This window comes from Scyliorhinus canicula, chromosome 3 (genome assembly GCF_902713615.1).
Source record: "Scyliorhinus canicula chromosome 3, sScyCan1.1, whole genome shotgun sequence".
NCBI lineage: Eukaryota > Metazoa > Chordata > Chondrichthyes > Carcharhiniformes > Scyliorhinidae > Scyliorhinus > Scyliorhinus canicula.
In genome coordinates this window covers 148410919-148435974 of record NC_052148.1, presented here as the reverse complement: position 1 = coordinate 148435974, position 25056 = coordinate 148410919, and the positions used below count along the sequence as shown (strand labels likewise).

The window sequence follows — 25056 nt, the reverse complement described above, 5'->3', positions numbered from 1 at the left end:
TCAGGAGTGACACCAGAGAAATGAAAGGGGACTACATAGTGTAAGCAATCTTCATAACATTGATATGAGTACATTAGTATACACTGCTCTATGCTGTAGGGTAAAGAAATGCCATAAACATTCAACAGGAATAGGTTGGGAATCTATCACGAGAAGGACTTCAACCAAGATAAGTCAGTTCTTCCACCAAGATTGGATTGTAACCTTGCAGGATGGTGACAAGTTCCACATTTTGCATCTACCATTTTGCTACCTACAAATTAAAGATGCGCCACAAGAATCAAAATGTATACAATCCAAAAGGAATCCGTGCACCACCTTCAAAAAACTCACAGACATGTCTTCATCTTATGTACCATGTCAACATACAGTATTTCAAATAAGTCTGCCACTGATACCTGGATGGCCAATTCACAGAATAATGGAGTTATGGAGACTCATCCTTCTAACTTTCTAGGTGACAGAACTCCAGAAAATAAACTCAAGCTTATATATTTACATATACTTGAATGTCACACAAAGACTGGCAAATCCCTATAACAGAAGTGAATTAAAAACATTGGATGGCAATGAACCAAGCAGCTATCTACATTGGGCCTCAATTACAAAGGAAACATAACACAGAATTTCTGATCTGTTATAATTTGCTTGCTCACCTTTTAGCTTCATCATTTAACCTGATAGTTAAAAATCTAAAACCAGTTCAGATGTTGAATACACTGCTACTTTCTCACAATGGAAAATAATCCCCGGGGAGGCACTGAATCCATCCAATAGCTAAAGTAACAAAGATTTTTAGTCTGATGTCCCGTCATTATTTGCCAAGAACTCTGAATAGCTTTCAAAAGCTTGCTCGTATATCAGGACCAGTGATGGTACTCTCAAAACCAGACCACATCTAAAACAGAATGTCAAGTACATTCAGTAGGAAAGGCAAGAGACGATGCAACAATGCAGTTGCAACACCTTTAGTAAAACCCATGCTGAGTGAATCACTATGAATCATCTGCTTTATCCAGCCCAGAAAACTTGAACTGCCTTAGGTTTGTGTAGTTCTGCTAATATAGGCAATCCTGAAGTGCGTAACATCCAAAACCAAGTTCACTAAACATTTACTTTTACACCAGTCTATTCTGTATTGGGTTCCTTGTGATGATTAGCACTTATTAGAATTAAGATGTGCAAACTGAGTGTCATAGTATACACACAAGATATGATGGTGCACAGACAAACATTGATTGACACACAGGATGACCAATGAACACACAGAACACAGCAGCCAATCACCAGACATGACACGGCCACTATAAAGCCAGAGGGCACTAGTTTTCCACGCTCTTGGGATTCAGCCTCTGAGACAGCCAGAGCCCACGAGCCAGCAACTAGAACATCACCATGTGGTAGTAAGATAGTCTGGTCAGGTTAGCCTCAGGTCTCCAGTCACTCAGCATAGTGTCAACCACAGTTTAAGTATGTTTAACAGTTGTTAGTTCAATAAAATAGAGTTGCATTTCTCCCAAGTGTTGGAAGCCTATCTCTCTCATTGCTACAGTAAACGCAGTCCTCGCAGACCCAGCTTACCCAGCACAATCACTGAGTAAATCCAAAAGCTTCTCATCACAACCTTTAATTAGCTCAAGATTTCCTCTACATTCAAATATTATAGAACAATTAATATTCTTTCACATACCCATATAAGGCAGTATCATTTAATTATCTCATAAGTTCCATAAACTTTACTTACACATCTGTTGCATCTTCTTGTGTAATCCGAAGGACTGAAAACACTTCATGGTATGTGTTGTGAGATATTTGCACTTTCTATGTGCTGTCAACATGTTTATGGAAATTATGATCAGTTACAAGAGGGTTTGAAATCTGCAAACATAAGAGGAGGAAATTATCGTAAATGCAATTGAACTTGTGTTAACACAACATAATGATGGTGGATAGATCCCCTTACCCACTCGCCACTGTGCATGTTTATTGAAAGATAATTTTGTATTATTTCATGTAGTAATGAAGGTGATGGGGGTGGGAAGAAAATAGAAACATTTACTCTATGAGATTATCAAGATTAATATATTTCATAAACCAATCAGAATTTTTTTTTAAATGACTCCCAATTTATTTTGTCATGTTCTCAACTAATAAAGTACATCCTTTTGACTGAATAATGTGCAGCCCTTGGGCTTCTTGTTCCATCACTCTAGATTTTCTGGTTTCATGGTAGAGAGGAGTGTAATACATCTGAGACACTGATTTCTCTAGCGGTCTAAGACTCCTCTTTATTTCTGTTGCCCAACTAACCCCGTCCCACCACCCCACTCCCACCTCCCATCCCACCAAGCTCCTTCAACTAACCTCATTACGTTTTTGACCAGAAACTAACTTGCCATCAAAATGTACATCTAACACAGGAAATGTAGCACCACTTTCTGACAGTAATGAAGGTGGTGGGCGGGATTTGCTAATCCTGAGGCTAAGTGTTGATGCCGTCGGAAACGTCGTACAACGGCCACAGGATCTAGCAATCTGGCCCTACAGGGGGCCAGGCAGGACGCTGGAGAGGTTCACACCGCTCCAGCTGCTGATCCGGCCGTTGGAATGGGCGCCGGGGGAATGCGTGCATGCGCAGTGGTGCGGTGCGAACCCGCATGTGCGCAGTCCCACCGCCGCAATTTCCACACATGCATGGTGTCTCCCTTGTCCGCGCCGGCCCCCGACCCAACATGGCATCGCCGCAGAAGAAGGCGGCAAAGAGACAGCGAGGTTGGGTCCCGATCGCGGGCCAGGCCACATCGGAGGTGCCCACACCCCCCCCACAGGCTGCCCACGGACACCTTCAATGCCGAGGTCCCGCTGGCTCAGAGCAGGTTAGAACGGCAGGCCAGCGGGACTCGTTTTTTTTTACGCCCCGCTCACCGGGGGGGGGGCTGTGTAGAGCGGCCCCTGACCAGCGCGCGCTGACCATGCGGCCCACAATGGCGCCGATTCGCACATCCCAGCGTCGGGGCGGCGTGACGCGATTCGCGCAGCCCGTCAGCGATTCTCCCGACCCGGCGCAGGGTCAGAGAATCCCACCCGGTATCTTTGGGTAGAACACAATAATGAATATTTGTAAGTTTCCTGAAATATTAGCTACTTATATTTACAAAGCGCATTCAATGACCAAAATGTGCCAAGGTGCTTCACAGGAGTGTTGTAAAGCAAAATTAGACATTGAGCCAGTTCAATCTTAGGGTAGATGGCCAATGTGTGCTCAAAGAGATAAGTTTTAAGGAGCATCATAAGGCCATTACCAGTTCATGGAGTTCCATAGCCTTGGCATAGAAGTCATGAGGGGTCATGGTGGATGGGGGATTTGTGGTGGCATGGATAGTGCATGGGGTCTGTGTGGTGTGAGGGGGTGGGGGGTGGGGGGAGTAATCGAGGTGAGTCTTTTCAACAACCTGCCTCCGACTTTCTCCTCGGGTTGGTTGGCTCGGACTCCACCACCACAGTCAATGAAGATTCCCCCTTTGTGGGCACATTCTCCTGAGGAAGGTGGGCGAAGCAGGAATTTACCAGGCTCTCGCTACACACACCGGAGGATGAAAATTCATGCCATTAACTCTCTTTTTTGTCTCCAATAATGCTGCCTGACCTGCTGAGTATTTCTAACATTTCCTGTTTTATTTCAGATTTCCAGTATCTGAAATATATTGCTTTGAATGCTCTGGCTTTATGTGTTTCACTTTAATCATACTCTTGAAGCAGAGTTTTGTAGCACAGAAAGGTTAGTCATTTATCAAACATCAGAACATTCAAAACTAAGGTGATTGACAATAAACAAACAGGTCCAAACATTCTGGTGGAGGCAGTAAACAATGAACATTTTTGTGCGTACATTCACATGATTTGAATCCAAAGGTTACCTCTTGGCCCGTTCGGGCGAGGAGCCGATATAACTTCACAGGACCAATGAATCCCTCAAAAGCACGCACGTGATTGCTGCCTCCAAGTACAAAGTACCCAGCTGAATCATTGTGATGAACATCTTCGCGATAGCTGGAAAGTAACACCATTTAGAAACTAGTAATCTTTGCATCATTCTGCACAAACAGGGACTAATCTTATCACAATTCAAAATCGTGTTGGCTAGATATATGATAAAGATGTCCCTGACTCAGAATTAATAGAATACAAAATCTCCAGCAAATTACTGTTTAAGGTTATCTGAAATGATCGACTCCCTGGTGGTCTCCCTGAGTTTTCATTGTAGAACACACAAATTACTCTCTCTCTTCAGGTACCATGCCCCTAAGTGGAATTGGTGCCACAGACTTTTGTTTTTAAATGTATTTTATTGCAAACATTTTCAAAAGTACAAAAACATGAATAAATCAGAAGACATTCTCTACACCTCACAGTTTGTGTATGTTTCCTCCCCTTTCCACTCCTCCCCTCCCTCCCTCCTCCTCCTCCTCCACCACACCCACTACCCGCGACCAATAATTCCTCAAACATGGTCATGAACAATCCCCACCTTGTCTTAAAGCCTTCCTTTGATCCCCTCAATTTGAACTTGGTCTTTTCCAGCCGGAAAAAGTCATGTCCAGCCAGACCGCCACCCCCGGTGGCGTTGTCGATCGCCATTCCAACAGAATCCTTCGCCGGACAACAAGAAAGGCGGAGGCCACAACGTCGGCCTTCCTTCCCTCCATCAGCTCCGGCATTTCCGACACCCCAAAATCGCCACCATAAGGTCCGGCCCGGCCTCTACCCCCACAATCTTTGATAATGTGCCAAACGCCTCCGCTCAGTATCCCTCCAACCTCTCACTGCCCCAGAATATATGCGCGTGATTTGCTGGTCCTCGCCCATACTTCTCACACTCATCTGCCACCCCCTGGAAGAACCCACTCATTGTCGCCCGAGTCATATGTACCCTATGCACCACCTTATATTGAATCAAACTCATCCTCGCACATGAGGTCGAATTCACCCTGCACATGGCCTCACTCTTCACTCCACATCCTATTTCCCCCCAGCTCCTCCTACCATTTCTTCTTAATCCTCACTACTTGCGCTCCCCTTCTGCTCCCCCAGCTACCCGTACATATCCCAACCGTACCCTCCTCTTCCACATCTGGGAGTAGCAACCGCTCCATTTGGGTACACTCCGGCAGCTTAGGGAACGTTCTCCATTCTTTCTACGCGAAGTCCCTCACTTGCACACAGCTGAACTTGCATCCTTTTCGCAGCTCCACACTCTCCCGCAGCTCTTCCAGACTTCAACACCTTTCCTCCAGATACACCTGGTTTTCCCTGCTCCCCTTCGTAATCCCCTGCTATTCTACTGACCACCTAAGGGCCATCGCCAAGGGCTCTATCGCCAGCGCGAATAGCAGCAGTGACAGCGGACACCCCTGTCTCAATCCCCTGTTCAACCTGAAACTCCATGAACTCATCTTGTTTTCCGTACACTTTCCACCAGGGAATGTACAACAGATGCACGGACACCACAAACTTCGGCCCAAACCCAAACTTTCCTGGATCGTTGAACAGGTACCGGCTCTCCACCCAGTCGAAAGCTTTCTCCACGTCCATGGAGACCACTAACTCTGGTACCCGTTCCTTCGATGGGGTCAAGATCATGTTTAATAACCGCCATTTACAAAACCCGTTACATCCTCTATAAGCACCCCCGGAATGCATCCTTCCATCTTCCCCCCATTAGCCAACCTAGCCAAAACTTTCACATCTGTGTTCAACAGCGTATGGGCTTGCATGACTCACACTCTAATCGGTTCTCCCCATCTTTGGGATTAGCATCATCAACGCCTGGGTCAGTGTCTCCGGTAGCTCCTCCTCCAGCACTTCACTAAACATCCCCAGTAAATGCGGTTAGAACACTGTTGCGAACTCCTTATAGAACTCTGCCGATAACCGTCCGGCCCCAGGGCCTTCCCTGACTTCATCCCTTTTATAGCTATCCATCACCTCTCTCAGACCTAGCAGCTTCTCCAGCTCCTGCCCCCTCTCCTCCTCCAGCCTTGGGAATTCCAGCTCACCGGAAAACTGCCCTATATCCCCTTTTCATGTGAGAGTATGCTTTAAGAAATGGGTGTTCAAAAAATGTACCTTTAAGAAATGTTTAGTTGCTCATGTTACTGGAATGATGTCAGAGTGTGGGTGGAGCTGAGCTCTACTTCTGCTTTTTAGTTTTAAGTTGAGAAAAAGCTTGGGTGTGTCTGTGAGCTGCACTGTTGTTGATCTCTGCCATCCAAAGACTATCTATGGATCATTTGACGAACTCAGAATTGTAAAAAGGTCTCTGGATTGAATGTAAACCTAATGTGTTCCTGTTTGAAGGCTTGTTAAGTCTTTTGGCTGTAAAAGGACAGCATACAAGTTACTTAGTGTTGTATTCTTTGGGGGGTGTATTTGATTTACTGGTTGCTAAGACATTCACTGTTTGTTTTAAAAAGGTTAACTTGAGCTCATAGAATAAAGATTGTTTTGCTTTAAAAAACACTGGTCCATTTTCTGCTGTACCTTACCAGTAGAGTGAGCCATGTGCTCCCCATACCACAATCTATTAAAGTTGTGGGTCAGGTGAACTCCATGTTACACTTTGGGAATCTCTAAACCCTGACCCATAACACCCTTCCTCTACCCCCGGATCAGCCTTAAATAACTTCTCATAATACTCCCTGAAAGCCTTGTTCATCTTCCCCGGCTTTGATACTACCTCCCCCTTCCCTGTCCGCACCCCGAGGGTTTCCTTCGACGGGCCTCCCTCCAAGGCTGATGGGCTAGCATACGGCTCGCCTTCTCTCTATATTCATATTGCACCCCTCTTGCCCTCCGTAGCTGTCCCACTGCCTTCCGCGTCATCAGCCTTTCAAATTGTCCCTGGAATCTCTTTCTCTTTGCCAACCCCTCCTTGGTGAGGGCACTCCAATATTTCCTGTCCCCTTCGACTATCTCGTCCAACAACTGCCCATACTCTTCCCTCCTCCCCGATAACGATGGACTTTTGTGATTGGGTTACAGGTATGCTCAGCAAGGTACAGCATTGGTTTTCCTTGTCCAACTAGGAATCTTGCCCGCTCTAACCACCTGCCATTGACATGTCTGGAAGGATTTAGTAGTTGATGATCAAGCTGTTTGGCCATGTTATGAATGCACATTCCTTGGCCATTAAGTCCCAGAATGGGACCTGAAATAAAAGCTTCTGCCTCAGGGGCTAAGGATGCCATCCACTGTGCCACAAGACCCCTCAGAGAAATCTATGGACAACAAAAAAAAAACTAAGATCTATTAAGCCTTCTATCATCCAGATGCAATGATAATGGAACTGTTAATTAATGACAGAGATCAATTTCGATCAATTAGTCTACAATAGACCCAGACCTGACATATGACCAACCCCAGTTGGGTGGAAATCACTGGTTTAAAGTTACCGTTTTCATCCCAAGCATGTTACACTCACCACTGTGTGTTTAAAGTTACTCATACATAGGGGGTGCAATTCTCCCAACGGGAGACTGACGGCGCCAAAGTGACGTCAGCCGCGCATGCGCAGGTTGGCTGGCTCCAACCCGCGCATGCGCGGTTGCCGTCTTCCCCTCCGCTGCCCCACAAGACATGGTGGCTTGATCTTGCGGGCGGCGGAGGGAAAAGAGTGCGTCGTTTACAGACGCTGGCCCGACGATCGGTGGGCACCGATCGCGGGCCAGACATCTGCTGAGCACGCCCATGGTGCTCGATCCTCCCTCCGCCCCCCACAGGCCCCACACTCACCTGTCGCGCGCTGTTCACGCCGGCAGCAACCAGGTGTGGTTGGCGCCAGCGTGAACCGGGTTCGGCAGGCCGCTCGCCCCATCCGGGCCAGAGAATCGCCGGTCGCCGTGAGAAACGGCAAGCGGCGAGTCTCCGACCGGCCTGTTGAAAAACACGACACGCCAATTTTGGGGGATGGGAGAATCACGGGGGGTGCTAGGGCGGCGTGGCGTGATTCGCCCGGCCCTCCCGCGATTCTCCCACCCGGCGTGGTGTGCAGAGAATCGCGCCCCAGGACCACAAATCAATTAAGAATTTTTCTAGGTGGAATGATGGGTTCAGGATGTGTGAGTTCTATGCTTCGCTTCATCCGGATGTGGACCAGACTTCAGGGATTTCCCTGTTTTTCTTCCACCTCAGGCTAGCTTTCCCTTCCTTTTACCGCATTTTATTCGACTCTTACTGGTTTAGAGTTGGACAATCAGCCTTAGAATCTGATCTACATCTCTCGGAATCCAGCAAAGAACTGTCTTTTTTTTTTCGATCTTTGGACTCATCAATGCTTCTGGAACACAATATGTCCCCACCAATGTGACTGTCTTCACAGTAACTTCAATGTTTACAAGGTTCATGGCATAATTGTTAAAATTTTATAAATAAAGACATAGTACATTATTTGCACTGTTTACAACATTTGGTGATTACAAAACATTTCCAAGCACAAGTTCTTTTTTTAAAGTTAGATATTTTGAGCAATATATAGGATGCAATGCAGCAACTTTGCAAAATTACTTTGGCAAAAATTGCACTCCCCATGCCCCGCCCCATCCAATTTCTCCATCTTCTATGTGGCTTTGAACAGTAGAAATGTCACACGGGTTCCATCACCTCCAGGTTTCCCTCCAAATCACACATCACACTGAACATATGTTCCATTCCATCAGTATCACTGGGTCTAAATGATGGAATTCGGTACATCACATCTTTCCGGGTGAACTATCAGCACAAGATGGAGGAGTTCAGGAAGGGGGTTTCTCAAGATGACAGGCTCAAATGTAGGATGGGGATCTTAAGGCCATACCCACAGACTCAAAGGCAAGATAGCTACCATTGAGTCACAGTTGAGCTATGGGCAAAATGTACCGGCTGGTCATGGCGGTGCGATATTTCGGTCCCACCGACGGCGCACAGGTTTCCCGGCGACAAAGGATGCAGTCAACAGGAAATACCCATGGTCAACAGCAGGAGCAGAAACTCCAACTGGTCGGCCACCTCCGCCTCCAAAAAACACATGACAGCTTGGTCGGTAAATCCCGGCCTTTAAATATCTGTCAGAGTCAAAGGAATCAGCATCGTTGCATATCGGGCTAATTTAAATTTTTGTAACTGGACAAAGGCTTTAAAATTTCTGAACCGATTGCTGGCTATGACTCAAACTAAAGGAACTTCCTGGCTTTCAGAACAGCTGCTACTTCGTTATCTCTGAATAGAATCTATTGACTCCTGTGATCACAGAGATCAAGTCCAAGGAAATAGCACAAACGTCATTTACATTTCTAAGGAAAAGCCTTGGCCAACAGATGATGAGTGGGATTTTCCGGTCGTTCACACTGACGGTCCCACCGATGGCACACCCCCACTGCGCGTTTCATGGTAGCAAGGGGGTGCGTTCAATGGGAAACCCTGTTGACACCTGTGGGACCAGACAATCGCAACACTGGCACACTGCCCTCCGCCACTGCAGAACACACTCAAAGGATCCCAAAAGCTCTTTTGAAATTATTAATGATTTAAACATTAACCATCTGAAGAATCCAGACAAAGGAATATACATCCTTTGTCCAAACCAAAGTGGAAAAGTGGGAGACATATCACATGACTCTCCCCCCCCCCTCCCCTTTTGGGCTGAGAGAACCAATTACCCCTGCCTTGTGAAGCTGCAAAGCAGAATGCCATCTTCCATCTGGCAAGCAGCATCTCAGAATAAGGACTCGGTCGACGTGAATGCCTGGCCCCCATATCTACTGTTTCTACCTGAACTTTCATACCGGCGTCTACAAGACTAATTCACCTCACTGTGCTCATCTCATCATCGCTACTGGAAAAGTGAATTATCCAGCATCAGTCTTCAACCTGCTGACCCGATGAAAGAATACACCATTGGACTTTGATTCTGGGGTCACATGAAACAACACTTATTTTCTCTGTCGCCTTTTTCCCTGTACCTTTATTTTCTTTACCCCCTTTTACAGGATGAATGCAAAGGGGGGGGGGGGGGGGGGGGGGGGGGGGGGGGAATGTTGCGAACTCTCTTCATGCGTCTTGAGTATATGTCAAATAAGCTATCCCTCCGATTTTAACTTATCTCACATTTCCTGTGGAGCTAATCGAAATTGGATCACACCAAAACTGAGAGGTTGGGAAAATACACCACCACTTATAAAAGGGGAAATCAAAAACCCAAATCACCTTGCTGCTTTCGGACAGGAAGTGAGGGGAGAAATCAGTGCCCCCTCCTATCCATAACAATGGAAATTTTCACTATATTGAATTGTGATAGAAACTAAAGACGATCGCAAATTCAGTCTTAAAATATTTTCTAACAATATTTTTTAAACTTACTTATAAAATGCATCTTCTCTGGCTTGCAGTTTTTCTCCATAGCTGACTGACAAAGTCATCTAATAAAAAGGTGAACAATCAAATAATGTCTTGGAAATTAAAATTCACAAACATTTTCAGGCAGAATGAATTGTTAATTAGGTAATTGAATAGAATAGCTTGGGCAGTTGCTTTGCTGAGCAGAAATGTTATTTACTCTTCCAAGAGATTTGGAAACAAGATAAATATTGACAGAAGTGATCTTATGAGAGTGAATGCGTTTTATATTAAAAATGGTACATTGATACCCTTCTATCTTGTAACGTTAAATCCAATCGACACCATTGCCTCAAAGAGAGTTTGAAATGGGACCTTCCAGCAACGTGTTTTCCAGAGGCCATCATCATCTGAAAGTGAATGTTACCTAAAAGAAAATCACAGAGTTACCATCATCCTGGAGCTTAAATATCATGGGCGGGATTCTCCGAGCCCGTGCCAGGTTGGATAAGTGCCGGGGAGGGCGCGAGAATCCCGCCACGCCGCTCCGTTGAAAGCGGTCCGCACGGCGATTCTCCGAGTTCTGCTGAGTCCCACCAGCGTCGTTCGCGTATGGTCCTACCCAGCGTTCTGGCTGCGGGGCCGTCCTGGTGGGGGTGGCGGGGGAAAGCCGACTCCGGGGGGGCCTCCACGGTGGCCTGGCCCGCGATTGGGGCAACCGATCGGCGGGTGCGCTCATTCCGGGGGGTGGAGCTCTGATCCTCCGGGGCCGGGCCCTGTAGGGCTCCGCCATGTTGCTAGCCCCTGGCGAAGGGGAGAATGACTGGGTCTGGAGACCCATTGACGCCTCCGTCGCTCACACCCGGTTTTGACACCGTCAACACTTGGTCAAGGGGCGGATGCCCCATCCCGCGGTAGTGTCCACGCCATCATAAAACGCGACGGTGTGAATGGGCAGCTCACAGGGCTAATTCTGGCCCCTACAGGGGGCCAGCACGGCGCTGGAGTGGTTCGCGCTGCTCCAGCTTCCGATCCCGGTGCAAACTGTGCGCAGCGGATTCCGCGCATGCGCAGTTGCGCCGGTGCCAATGAGGACATGCGCAGTGGCGTCGGCACCAATATGCGCATGCGCAGTGGCCTCCTTCAACGCGCCAGCCCCTACGCAATATGGCGCAAGACTACAGGTGGCGCGTAGGAAAGGAGGCTCCGAGCCACAGAGGCTGGCCCGCTGATTGGTGGGCCCCGACCGCGGGACAGGCCACATCGGAGGCCCCCCCCCCCCCCCAAGTGCCGGACACCCCGTCCCCTGCCCCACAGGCCGCCACCCGACCCTTCAACGCTGAGATCCCGCCGCTCAGAGCAGGTTAGAACGGCACTGGCAGGACTCGGCTCTTTTATGGCCGCTCGGCCCATCCGGGCCAGAGAATCGGCAGGCCGGCCGCGGAGAGCGGTCCTCGACCTGCGCGGCGCCATCCACACCCGCCAATGGCGCTGATTCTCGGCTGTGAGGAAATCGTGTGCCGGTGTGGCCTGTTCGCGGGCATTCTCTGGCCCGGCCCAGGGCTGGGAGAATCCTGCCCGGGATTTTGGAGAATTCCGGCCCATATTTTTTTTTTAAATTTAGATTAGCCAGTTATTTTTTCCAATTAAAGGGCAATTTAGCGTGGCCAATCCACCTACTCTGCACATTTTTGGGTTGTGGGGGCGAAACCCACGCAGACACGGGGAGAATGTGCAAACGCCACACGGACAGTGACCCAGAGCCGGGATCGAACCTGGGACCTCAGCGCCGTGAGGCGGTTGTGCTAACCACTAGGCCACCGTGCTGCCCTCCCGGCCCATGTTTATCTACCCTTGTCAACTTAGGAATCTACTGAACAAGAAGATAACCCACACTCAAAGATTTTTAGTATTTTTTATCTACAACCGTGTACACTCCGTTTATCTCTTTGCACATGGGGTATCTCTGCTGTAAGGTCATAACTGTGCCATTTCTGCCCACTTTCCCATCTCTCTCGTAATCCACATTCCCTATGGCACATTCAATGCACTCGTGCTCTGTCCAAAATTATTTGAATTGTTTGCAAGCCCTTGCAGTGTGCAAAACAGCCATAGTGTTTGGCAAGCTAGCAATAGTGTTAACAGCAATTCAGTGGTTCTGAAGCGATATGGGGCATCCTGATATGAAAGGTGTTATATAACTGCAAGATCTCCCCTGTTCTCATCTCTGAGCCATCAAGTTGTGTTTGAATTAAACACAGTACTGAGGGACTGCTATCTTATCTGAAAGACTGCACCTCTGGTGGAACATCAAACTGTGGCTACTGTTGCCTGTTCAGGTGTTTTGTTCAAATTTTCATTAGAGTTCAGGGCGGGACAGGATGCGGTCGGTCAGCAATTTCCCACTGCCGGCCAGCTTGCCAGCATATTCCCACCTGTGGACCATTTTGGATCGGAAAGACTGGGGGTCAGCTGATAGCTACTTGCCCACCGTTTGCGGGTTCCAATCAAGTCAATTGAAGAAACTATGAAAGCACTCTGCACTGCTGACTGGAATTTTCCATTTGGCATACAGGCCTCCTGCTGCAACCAAAACACAGCCAAGGATGGGCCGCCTCCCGGCAGTAAACCAGGTGGGATGGGCCTAGCACCATCCTGCGAGGAGAATTTGGTGTTCTATTTGCCTACATAATAATATAGACTAAGGGCCTGATCTAATAGCTGCGCCATGCCCAACTTGGGACGCAACTCGGCCGATAAATCTCACGGATCTCACGTGAAGTCTCTCACGAGATTTAGCCAGTTTGTTATGCCTCGCGAGATCTAACGAGATCTCACAAGGTCTAATGAGATCTTGCGAAAGGTCGGAATCTGGAGCCTGCCCACAATGGGTTGGACCTAAATTTGCATATTCAAATGTGCAGTCAAGCTCACTTGAATATGTTCATGCTGGAGTAATCCAAGGTGCGGGATTTAACCCCCACGCCTCGGAGACCCTGAGCAAGTGCCTTCTCGGACTGATCTCCACCAACGTGGACCAGGCACACCGGCACTTAGGGGGCGTCCGCAACCCCGACCCTTCACAAGAACCCGCCTCCATCAGCACCCACAGAGCTTCCGTCTCCTTACTCCAGCGCCACAACTTCTCTGCATTTGCTACCCAGTAATAATGCAACAGGTTCGGAAAAGCCAAGCCCCACTTCTGCCTCCTTTGGAACCCCTCTTACCCTCTCTACCTTCCCTGTCGCACACAACGAGACCAGTCTAGCCACAAAAGGCATTGGAACAACACACTGGACAAAACAGGAACAGTGGCAAAATATTAATTTTGACTGCCTGCCCCTGGCTAGCCAATGACAACGGGAGACTATCCCTATACCCAAATCTTCCCTCACCTTCTCCACCAAGCTGGTAAAATTTAGTTTACGGAGTCGTGCCCAGTCCTGGGTTACCTGCACCCCTAAGTACCTGAAGTGAGTTGTTGCCACCTTAAATGGCAACCCTTCCACTCCTGCCCTTGCACCACAACTTCTCATCTTCTCCCGGGTCCAAAATGTACAGCAGCAAATTATCTGCGCATAGAGTTATCCTATGCTCCACTTCCCCCTCCATAAGCAGGAATCCTTCGGTGCAATCGGCAAGTGCTCAGTCACCAACGCAAACAAAAGAGGGAACATGGGGTACCCCTCGTTCTCCAGAATAGTGAGTACGTCTGGAGTACCAATGAAATGGATGCTTGCCTCATTGTTGCTGGCAACCCTCCCTTTACCATTGCATCCTCAAACATTTCCACCATCAGCGGCAAACTTGTCCTTAAACTTGTTATAGAACTCCCCTAGGCACCCATCCAGCCCCGGTGCCTTACCTGACTGCATCTTCCCTGTTGCTGCCTGTGCCAGGGTTCAGGCCCAGGCATGCCCTGTCCTTACGTGGTGGAGTGCAGAGGAGCCTACGATACTAAAATCCCTGGGATCTGATATCCTTAACCCTAAGGCTCTAAATGGGATCGTTGAAGAGATAGTAGATGCACTAGCTATGATTTTCCAAAATTCCTGAGATCGGGAATGGACCACAACTTCTCACCTTCTCCAGTTAATGACAGTTAGCTACTGTATTCCTTTCTCCACCTCCTTTACCACCTCTCTACTCATCTTCTGCAACTTCTGCTTGTTCTATTCCGACCTGTCCCCAAAAAGGCAGTCATCCCTCTCAACAACTTCTCCCACGTGCACACAGTCACCTCCTTCCAAAGGAAAACTGAAAGCACCAATTCAGTTCCAACACAGCACTATGAATGCTGAGATTATGTGTATCTGCCAATTTCAGAATCTTACAGAAGCAAGGCTTACCATCTTGAGTCAGAAACAGCAAGGAGTGCCACAATCGTTTTTCATTGATGTGATGGAAAATCCCACAGAGGGGCCATTTACATCGATGGAGCAGATAAATCCAGATTGACACAGTAAACCTATCAGACAATTTTGAAGAAATATTCTAATTATATTACAGGCCAAGAAAATTCCACAAATAATTTTGAGAAATACATTGCCTAATCTATGAAAAAAGACATTAGAAGCAACAAGTTAATATGTACATGCGGTGCTTTGTGTGATGATATGATCTGCATACTCGTCTGCCATTGGGCCAGAACGTCGGCTTACCATTGGCCCTGGTCGGTCATGTGCCTCTCGACCGATTGGCCGAGAGGCTGAGTTAACCACGCCTCTATCAACGAGGTATAAATGCTCAGAAGCCTGACGATCGTTCCTTTCCACTGTAGACGATCGCCAGGCTGTGTTCTAGTTAATTAAAGCCTGACATTGGTAAATCACTCGCCTCGCGTGCAATCGATGGTGCATCACTTTGTCCAACCTGCAGTCCGTGGGCCAGATGTGGCCCGCAAAGACCCCCAATATGGCCCTCGGAGGTGATTTTCAGAATATCAGCAACGGGAATGGAAGATTCTGAAAGAAACTGCTAGTCCAATCGTAAGTCATTCCTCTCCCACCTTTGTTGCTGATGTGGGAAAGAAGCAATCTGTGACTGAAGAAAGGGCAACTCTGGTGGCAGTGAATACACTTCATAAAAAGGTATAAGCAGGGTGAGAGAGAGGCTGGCTGCCAGGGCAGACAGGGAAGGGAGGAGGGGAGGCCACTGGACTGGCCCAGGTGGGGATGGAAGGTTTCCATACCAGGTTGAGAGAGATTGAATGCGATGGTTTGGGTGGGTGGGGGGATGGGGGGCAAGGGTGAGCTTGGGAGAGAGAGTAACCATGACACAGAGTATGGAAAATAGAGTGGGAGATAGAGTGAGTGAGTGTGGGAGATAGAGTGAGTGAGTGTGGAGAGAGAGAGAGAGTGTGCGTATGAAAGAGGGAGAGAATCATTCTGGGACAGAGGGAGAGAAAAAGTGAGCGCGAGATAGTGTGAGAGAGTAACACTTAGTGAGTGTGAAGAGAGAGAATGAGCAAATGTGGGAGATAGAAGGTTAAGTGTGGGAGGGAGAGAGGGAGAGAGAAAATGAATGTAGGAGAGAGAGTGAGAGTGAGAAAGAGAATGAGAGAGAGTGAGAGAGAGTTTAGGAGAGGGAGAGTGAGAGAGTGGAGGAGAGACAGTGAGTGGGTGAGAGAGTGAGAGATAAAGTGATGTGGGACAGAATGAGGGAATGTGTGTGTGTGTGTGTGTGTGTGTGTCAGGTTCACTCACAGACTCAGGATTCCCACTAAGCCTTTCGCCCCACACATACCAACACACAATCGTACTCACTCACACAGTTGGTGAGGGTGTGAGTGGGTGAGCGTCTCGAGAATAGGAGTAAACTCGGCAAACAGACCATCTTCCTCTCAGTTTCATGGTGTTCTTTCGTTTTAACTATTCATTTCTTTTCGCTCATCAAGTTGTTTCTTTTCTTCATATCTCGGGGACAATTTGAATCCGCGATAGCCGTCAGAGTAAATGGCGACCCCAGTCCAAAATCTCACAGCTGGGAAACACCAGTGTGGCACTGCCAAGGCTATAGGGCACTGCCAGGGTGCCTGGGTGGCAAGGCCCATGAAGGGTGGAGGGGATGTGGGGTATGAAGGGGGGTGGGATGTGGGGTATGAAGGGTGGGGGTTGAAGGGCAGGCATGAAGGGCCTCATAAAAGGTCAGGGTGTGAAGGGTGGGGGTCCTAAAAGGGGGGGGGCCTGAAAGGGGGCGTCGGGAGGCCTGAAAAAGGTGGGAGTCTCAGCGACTCCATTGCGGGGTGTCCTCTCTTGGGAGAGGAGGGTGCTTACTTCCCATGTCTGCTGGGGGGGGGGGGGGGGGGGGGGGGGTTAAATTGCCCTCAAGCTCACTTAGAGATAGGGGCATCCTTTCAAAATGATGGCACGATGTCTGAGAAGCAGGCCTCACTGGCGAGTTTAAATCCCCATTGCTGAAACATTTCCAAGTAAAATATGATGAGGGGCACGATTTACCAGCTGCACCCCACCGGAATTGGGATGGGAAGCAGCCGGTAGATCACGGAAGAGGCCTCCACCAGGATTCCCAATGGCTATTAAGCCTCGCGAGATCTAGCCAGATATCGTGAGACATTATGATCTGGACAATGCCCACAATGGGCGGGACCCAGCTTTGCATGAGTAAGTGAGTTTAAAACCCAATTAGCCATGCTGACGTCGAATCGAACGCCACCCAGCATTTAGCGGCCTTGCCGAGGAAACCCAAACCAAGCGCGGATTAGTACTGGTCCCCACAAATGGGGACCAGGAATACCAGCATTTGGGGGAGGGGGGGCTCACAGGTGATTGGAAGCCCATGGCGCTCAGCTTCGGTCCAGGCTGGAACCTTGGCACTACTGGTGCAACCTGGGCACCTTGGCATTGACAGCCTGGGAGTGCCATCTGGGAACCGCCTGGCTGTGCCACCCAGGTGCAGTCCTGGCACTTCCAGGGTGCTCAGGTGGGATTGCTAGGATTCCAGGTGGCACTTCCAGGGTGCCATGCTGGCAGCGCCAGATGCCAAGTTGCCATTTTGCCCACGTCAAGGATCAGGCTATGGGGTGCCCTGTCGGTACGTGGTGAGGTGCAGGGGGGGCTCAAGGTCTCCTCCAGCAGGTAGGTTGGGGCATTGGGGGAGTCTGGGGGTCACGAGATCGGGGCGGCATTATCAAATGGTGTCTCAATCTGTTCTTGCGCTGAGGAGCTCCTCTTGCCAGAGCTCCTCAATGCAGGACATGTGGCTAAGTGTGGCTTCAGAGGGGAGCCGTGCCGTTCAGTAGTTTCAAACGGGTTCTTTTATTTTTCACTTAAATTGCGCCCTGAGCGTGGGTGAATACCGGTATAGATCTCATCCAAAAAGCCAGCAGGAAACGCCGTGCCAAATTGTGCAAAATGACATTTAGAACATTTTTGGTTGAATTCCGCCTATTGTATTGCATTCTGATGTGGGTAAGCAGGGTATTAGAACAATAAATAACAAATATGAATGTCAACAAGGATACCATATGGAATATTCTGGGCATACCTTGGATTATTGACAAGTTGTTTGCTTGCCACTTCCATTTCCAGGTTATTAAATTTTTTCAGTTTCCTCGTTATTCCGAAATTCAAACCAGATGATGCAAATGGAAAACGGAGCAGATCCACAACATCTAGAAGAAAAGAAAGTTAATAATCTTACATAGATCAACCACATCAGAATTTTATTTTAGAAGGGCTCCATTAAATCTAAATCTATTTGCCAGAGAAAAATCTGACCTGATCAAATAAGTCAAACCAAGGGAAAAGAACGAGTGGTACAATCATAGGATGTTTACAGCACAGAAAGAGGCCACTCGGCCCATCATGTCTGGGTCTGCTGAAAAAAGAGCCACACAGCCTAACCGCACTTTCCAGCATTTGGTCCGTAGCCCTGCAGGTTACGGCACGTGATTTGATTTTGATTTGATTTATTGCCACATGTACCGAAGTATAGTGAAAAGTATTTTTCTGCGGCCGAGGGAACGTACACAGTACGTCCATAGTAGACAAAAGAATAATCAACAGAGAATGTTGACAAATTCCAAGAATGTTGACAACACCAACAAGTGAGACCGTCCCCATTCCCCCATATCCCCACTCCCCCATAACCCCCATATCCCCCCTCCCCCATAACCCCCAATATCCCCCCTCCCCATATCCCCCTCCCCATATCCCCATCATATCCCCACTCCCCCATAACCCCCAATATCCCCACTCCCCCACAACCCCCAATATCCCCCCTCCCCATATCCCCCTCCCCCATATCCCCACTCCCCCAAAACCCCCAATATCCCCCCTCCCCCATATACCCCTCCCCATATCCCCACTCGCCCATATCCCCCTCCCCTATATCCCCCATATCCCCCAATATCCTCCTCCCCATATAATCCATATCCCCCTCCCCCATATCCCCACTCCCCCATAACCCCCAATATCCCCCTCCCCATATCTCCCTCCCCCATATCCCCCTCCCCACATCCCCCATCATATCCCCACTCCCCCATAACCCCCAATATCCCCCCTCCCCATATCCCCCTCCCCATATCCCCATCATATCCCCACTCCCCCATAACCCTCAATATCCCCACTCCCCCATAACCCCCAATATCCTCCCTCCCCATATCCCCATCATATCCCCACTCCCCCATAACCCCCAATATCCCCCTCCCCATATACCCCATATCCCCCTCCCCTATATTCCCCATATCCCCTTCCCCCATATCCCCCTCCCCTATATCCCCCAGATCCCCTTCCCCCATATCCCCACTCCCCTATAACCCCCAATATCCCCCCTCCCATATAATCCATATCCCCCTCCCCATATCCCCTCTCCCATAACCCCCAATATCCCCCTCCCCATATCCCCCTCCCCCATATCCCCCATCGTATCCCCACTCCCCCATACCCCCAATATCCCCCCTCCCCCATATCCCCCTCCCCTATATCCCCCATATCCCCTTCCCCCATATCCCCACTTCCCCATAACCCCCCATATCCCCCCTCCCCATATACCCCCTCCCCATATCCCCACTCGCTCATATCCCCCTCCCCTATATCCCCATATCCCCTTCCCCATATCCCCACTCCCCTATAACCCCCAATAATCCCCCCTCCCCACATAATCCATATCCCCCTTCCCATATCCCCACTCCCCCATAACCCCCAATATCCCCCCTCCCCCATATAACCCATATCCCCTTCCCCCATATCCCCCTCCCCATATCCCCCCTCCCCCATATCCCTCAATATCCTCCCTCCGCCATATCCCCCTCCCCACATCCCTCCTCCCCCATATCCCCCCTCCCCCACATCCCTCCTCCCCATATCCCTCAATATCCTCCCTCCACCATATCCCCCTCCCCCATATCCCCCTCCCCCACATCCCTCCTCCCCAATATCCCCCATATCCCCCTCCCCATATCCCCCCTCCCCCATATCCCTCCTTCCCTATATCCTCCCCGACCCCATTTCCCCGATCACCGCCTGCGTGTCTAACCATGTATGTTGTATTGCGTATTGCAGGACCACACGTCCCCGCAGGATGCCCCAGGGCGGCAACAAGACAGGGACAGGCCCGGCCCCTCCGGCATGCAATACCCGCAGGACGCAGCAGGGCGGCCACGAGACAGGGACAGACCCGGAGCAACACGGAGACGACGTCCCCGCCTCGTGCGAGTGCGGCGACGCAGGCGTCTGACACCCAGCGACATCGCAGCCGATCCAGGACACCACTACCCAAGACAGCCCTACCCAGGACAGCCCTACCCGGGGCTCCCCTACCCAGGACAGCCCTACCCGGGACACCACTACCCAAGACACCACTACCCAGGACACCCCTACCCGGGACAGCCCTACCCGGGACACCACTACCTGGGACACCACTACCCGGGACACCACTACCCGGGACAGCCCTACCCGGGACACCACTACCCGGGACACCCCTACCCGGGACACCACTACCCGGGACACCACTACCCAGGACAGCTCTGCCCAGGACACCACTACCCAGGACACCACTACCCAGGACAGCCCTACCCGGGACAGCCCTACCCGGGACACCACTACCCGGGACACCACTACCCAGGACAGGCCTACCCAGGACACCACTACCCAGGACACCACTACCCAGGACACCACTACCCAGGACACCACTACCCAGGACAGCCCTACCCAGGACAGCCCTACCCGGGACACCACTACCCAGGACATCACTACCCAGGACAGCCCTACCCAGGACAGCCCTACCCAGGACAGCCCTACCCAGGACAGCCCTACCCAGGACAGCCCTACCCAGGACACCACTACCCAGGACACCCCTACCCAGGACACCCCCTACCCAGGACAGCCCTACCCGGGACAGCCCTACCCAGGACAGCCCTACCCGGGACACCACTACCCAGGACACCACTACCCAGGACAGCCCTACCCAGGATGCCCCCTACCCAGGACACCACTACCCAGGACACCACTACCCAGGACACCACTACCCAGGACAGCCCTACCCAGGACACCACTACCCAGGACAGCCCTACCCAGGACGCCCCCTACCCAGGACACCACTACCCAGGACACCACTACCCAGGACAGCCCTACCCAGGACACCACTACCCAGGACACCCCTACCCAGGACACCCCTACCCGGGACACCACTACCCAGGACACCACTACCCAGGACAGCCCTACCCAGGACAGCCCTACCCGGGACACCCCTACCCGGGACACCCCTACCCGGGACACTGACACACATGACACCGAAAGACAAGACAGTGACACACAGCGGACGGGTGGACACGAACCGCCACCCCAGGGGACCATGGACTCTGGGTCGGACGATGATCACGACGCAACGCCACTGCTTTCTCCAAACCCTCCACCATCGCAGAGACACTCACCTCGGTTGGGCACTTTAGTGATGAGGCTTCTGGTACACTCACTGATGCGCACAACACTGCCGTACCGGGACAGCAGGTGGAGGTAGGAGCAGCAGAGGGGCTGGGAGGTCGGAGGGCAGCCTGGCACAAGCAAACATCTGCCGCCCAGACGGGTCCCGGGTTCCTGGAGTTACCACACCCACCCATAGACCAGATGCAGTCACTGAACCAGGGATGATCGAAGGGGGTGACGGCTGGATAGCAGCGGCTGCAGACGCAGGTGGAGGAGTCCACCCGCTTCCAGAAGCTGGAAGTAGAGCCGGTCATGCGTGCCACCCAGGCCGAAACCGCACAGGTGGCGTCCGCGGGGGAGGCAATGGGTGCGACGGTGTCAGACATGGGGAGCAGGATGCGAGGCCTGGGGCTTTCCATGCAGGCGGCGTCTGTGGCCCAAGACACAGGACTGCCCTCTCACAGGAAACCATTAGCCAGAGCCAGTGGCAGATGGCAGAGGCGCTCAATGCCATGGCCCAGTCTCAGCAGGCAGTGGCCCAGTCTCAGCAGGCAGTGGCCCAGTCTCTGCAGGCAGTGGCCCAGTCTCAGCAGGCAGTGGCCCAGTCTCAACAGGCAATGGCCCAGTCTCAGCAGGCAGTGGCCCAGTACCAGCAGGCAGTGGCCCAGTCTCAGCAGGCAGTGGCCCAGTACCAGCAGGCAGTGGCCCAGTCTCTGCAGGTAGTGGCCCAGTCTCAGCAGGCAGTGGCCCAGTCTCAACAGGCAGTGGCCCAGTCTCAACAGGCAGTGGCCCAGTCTCAGCAGGCAGTGGCCCAGTCTCAGCAGGCAGTGGCCCAGTCTCAGCAGGCCATGGCCCAGTCTCAGCAGGCAGTGGCCCAGTCTCAGCAGGCAGTGGCCCAGTCTCAACAGGCAGTGGCCCAGTCTCAGCAGGCAGTGGCCCAGTCTCAGCAGGCAGTGGCCCAGTCTCTGCAGGCAGTGGCCCAGTCTCTGCAGGCAGTGGCCCAGTCTCTGCAGGCAGTGGCCCAGTCTCAGCAGGCAGTGGCCCAGTCTCAGCAGGCAGTGCAGGGAAAATGGACATGTTGTAAAAAGCAAGCAGCTTGCAAAGGTGGACTGCTGCAGAAACCAGTTTTGGCTGTTGCAGAAACCAGACAGCACTATGAAAAGAAAACAGTTAACATAGTAATGGGGCGATACCGGGCGATCCCCAGGCACAAAAGAAACAAGTTAACACTAATCGATACATTCAATGGAAGGCCAGACCTTTCGCCGCCAAAGAAGCCCAAAACAATAAGCCCCAAGAACTGCCCCAGTGATCGAGATACTGCCCCGTTATTGGGGAATTCAAATCAATCGATTGGGAAGAGACCCAATCGATTGCGAGAGTATAGAGGGTCCACCCAGGTGGGCGCAAGACCCTGAGAGGAGTATAAGACAGAGACCGTGACCCCAGCTCGCTCTCTCTGCCAGCCTCTCCTTGACCAGCGAGCCCTCCCAGCAGAACACGGTTGCAGCAGAAGAACCTTGAGGAGGAGAGGTCTGGACAGCAGCCACCAATAAGTAAGTGTCATACAACGCACGCTACAAGAGTAGACACTCCTGACCCCCTTTAGTCCATAACTACTGGAAGCCTGCGGACCCAGGACAAAGCTAGAAGCCGTTGTTCCCTGATCCGGCAGTCCCCTTATCCAGATAAGTATTTGGCCTATTAGTGGTAGGATTAGCCTAGTCTTAGTTTTATATGCATGATTAGTAGATTACTGTAATATAATAAACGTGTCTTGTTTGAACTTACTAATTGGTGTATGGATTTATTGCTTTGAACTTGACCTTGAAACTTGTGGCGGTATCTTAACGATACCTGGCGACTCCAACGAAAGCTAAGGAACGAAATAGAGCCAAATTGAGTGTTAAGCACACTCACCCAGAACGAGCAACACCCCCGACCCATGTAGAGGCCCAAGGGCCATCAGGCACCCCAAGGGAGGAGGAGGTGCTGGGGACTGTCCCGGGTCCCCCTGTAGGGGAGGTCCCGAAACACCGTGGCACCTCGGACTCCCCTCCTTTCCATCCCAGGTGCATCTGGTGGGCAACAGGCAGGACAGGCTGGCAGTTCACCATCCCAGTCGCCCGAGCTGCAGCCTGGCCCATCTAGGACCGGCCGCCTCAGGAAACGGCCGCCAAAGGGATACCGAGTCACAGGGCAGGAATCACAGGAGTCCACCTCCAGTTCAGCTGTGCCGTCTGGGGAACCACCTAGACGTAGTCAAAGGGCCTGTAAGGCCAAACAATTAGATACTGAGTAAATTGGCACGGTGCAAGGCACAGACGAGTTATAGGGGCTAGGGCACGTGTATGGACTGTTTGTCATTATAATCACTTTCACACATACTAATCTGCCTTTGTGCTCTGTGCGAAGCGTGCAGGGATGTGGTGTGAGGTGAGCGTCAGTGTGTGTGTGAAGGGTGGTATTACGTCGGCCCCAGGTGAGTGTGCCCCCCCTCCCCCGGGCCACCCTCGCATTCCCCCCGGGCAGAGGACGGGACCGTGCGCTGCAGTGTCACGGCCGCATGCAGGGATGGTCCGGTGGAGGGTGGTACCGTGGCCATGGATCAGACATTGTCCAACGATGTGGAGCCAGGAGCTCATCGCAGAGCGGGTCGTCATCATCCTCCATGGTCTGCAATAGACACACTTCCACCGGCAACCGTGTGAGCCCGACCCGTTGTGCCGCAGGTGGATGTGCAATGGAGGGGTGGTATGCATGCGGGTGGGTGGGGGTGGTTGGTGGTGGATGAGTGGCGGGGGGGGGTGAGGGTGTTGGTGGTGGGTGGGTGGGAGGGTGAGTGTGTTGGTGCTGGGTGGGCGGGGGGGGGGGGATGAGGGCGGTCGGCTGGTGCCGTGCGGTCTGTGCACATACTCAGAGCGATTCCCACGCCCCCCTAGTCAGTGAACCAGGCGGCTATCAGCCTATCTCGTGCCCGCTGGCCCAGACGGTAATGGTGGGCAGCCTCCATCCCATGTCCAGCCCGTCTGTCCTGACCATTGCCCCCCATCCTCCTCATCTGGGGAGGTCTGTGCCTCTTCCTGCTGCTCCTTCGCTCCCCCCTCCTCTGCCTGCAGCACATCCCCCCTCTGCTGGGCGATGTTGTGCAGGACGCAGCGCACCACAATGATGCTGCCAACCCTATCTGGCGGGTACTGGAGGGCCCCTCTAGAGCGGTCCAGGCACCTGAAACGCATTTTTTGCAGGCCAAAGCACCTCTCTATCACACCCCTGGTCGCTGCATGGGCATCATTGTAGCTGTTCTCTGCGTCAGTCTGTGGCCTCCGTATAGGCGTCATCAGCCACGACCGCAACGGGTAACCCCTGTCACCCAGGAACTCAGCCGGGGTTGGCGTCCCTCGAACATCCCAGCGATGTAAGACTGGGCCAATACATGTGAGTCATGTACACTTCCCGGGTACTAGGCGCAGATGTGCAGGATCATCCACAGACCACCTGAATGTTCATGGAATAGGTCCCCTTCCTATTGGTGAACACGGCCCTGTTATCTGCAGGTGGCCGCACGGCGACGTGCATCCCATCGATCGCCCCCTGGACCATGGGAAACCCGGCCACGGCAGCGAAGCCCACTGCCCGGGCATCCTGGCTCGTCCGGTCCACAGGGAAGCGGATGTAGCGGTCCGCAATGGCATAAAGGGCGTCTGCCACTGCCCGGGTGCACCGGTGTACCGATGTCTGCGAGATGCCGGACAGATCCCCACTCGGCGCCTGGAACGACCCCATGGCATAAAAATTCAGG

The 25056-nt window shown here is 51.4% G+C and overlaps 1 protein-coding gene across 1 annotated transcript in view; it reads right to left on the bottom strand.

Annotated features, from left to right (window-relative positions):
* LOC119963007 (protein sel-1 homolog 3-like) overlaps positions 1–25056 on the bottom strand; it is a 129954-nt gene that overhangs the window by 73789 nt on the left and 31109 nt on the right. Inside the window, 7 exon segments of the mRNA XM_038791459.1 lie at positions 1745–1827; positions 1829–1878; positions 3918–4050; positions 10393–10451; positions 10680–10795; positions 14718–14836; positions 17875–18001. Of these exon segments, the coding sequence (XP_038647387.1) occupies positions 1745–1827; positions 1829–1878; positions 3918–4050; positions 10393–10451; positions 10680–10795; positions 14718–14836; positions 17875–18001 (687 nt within the window).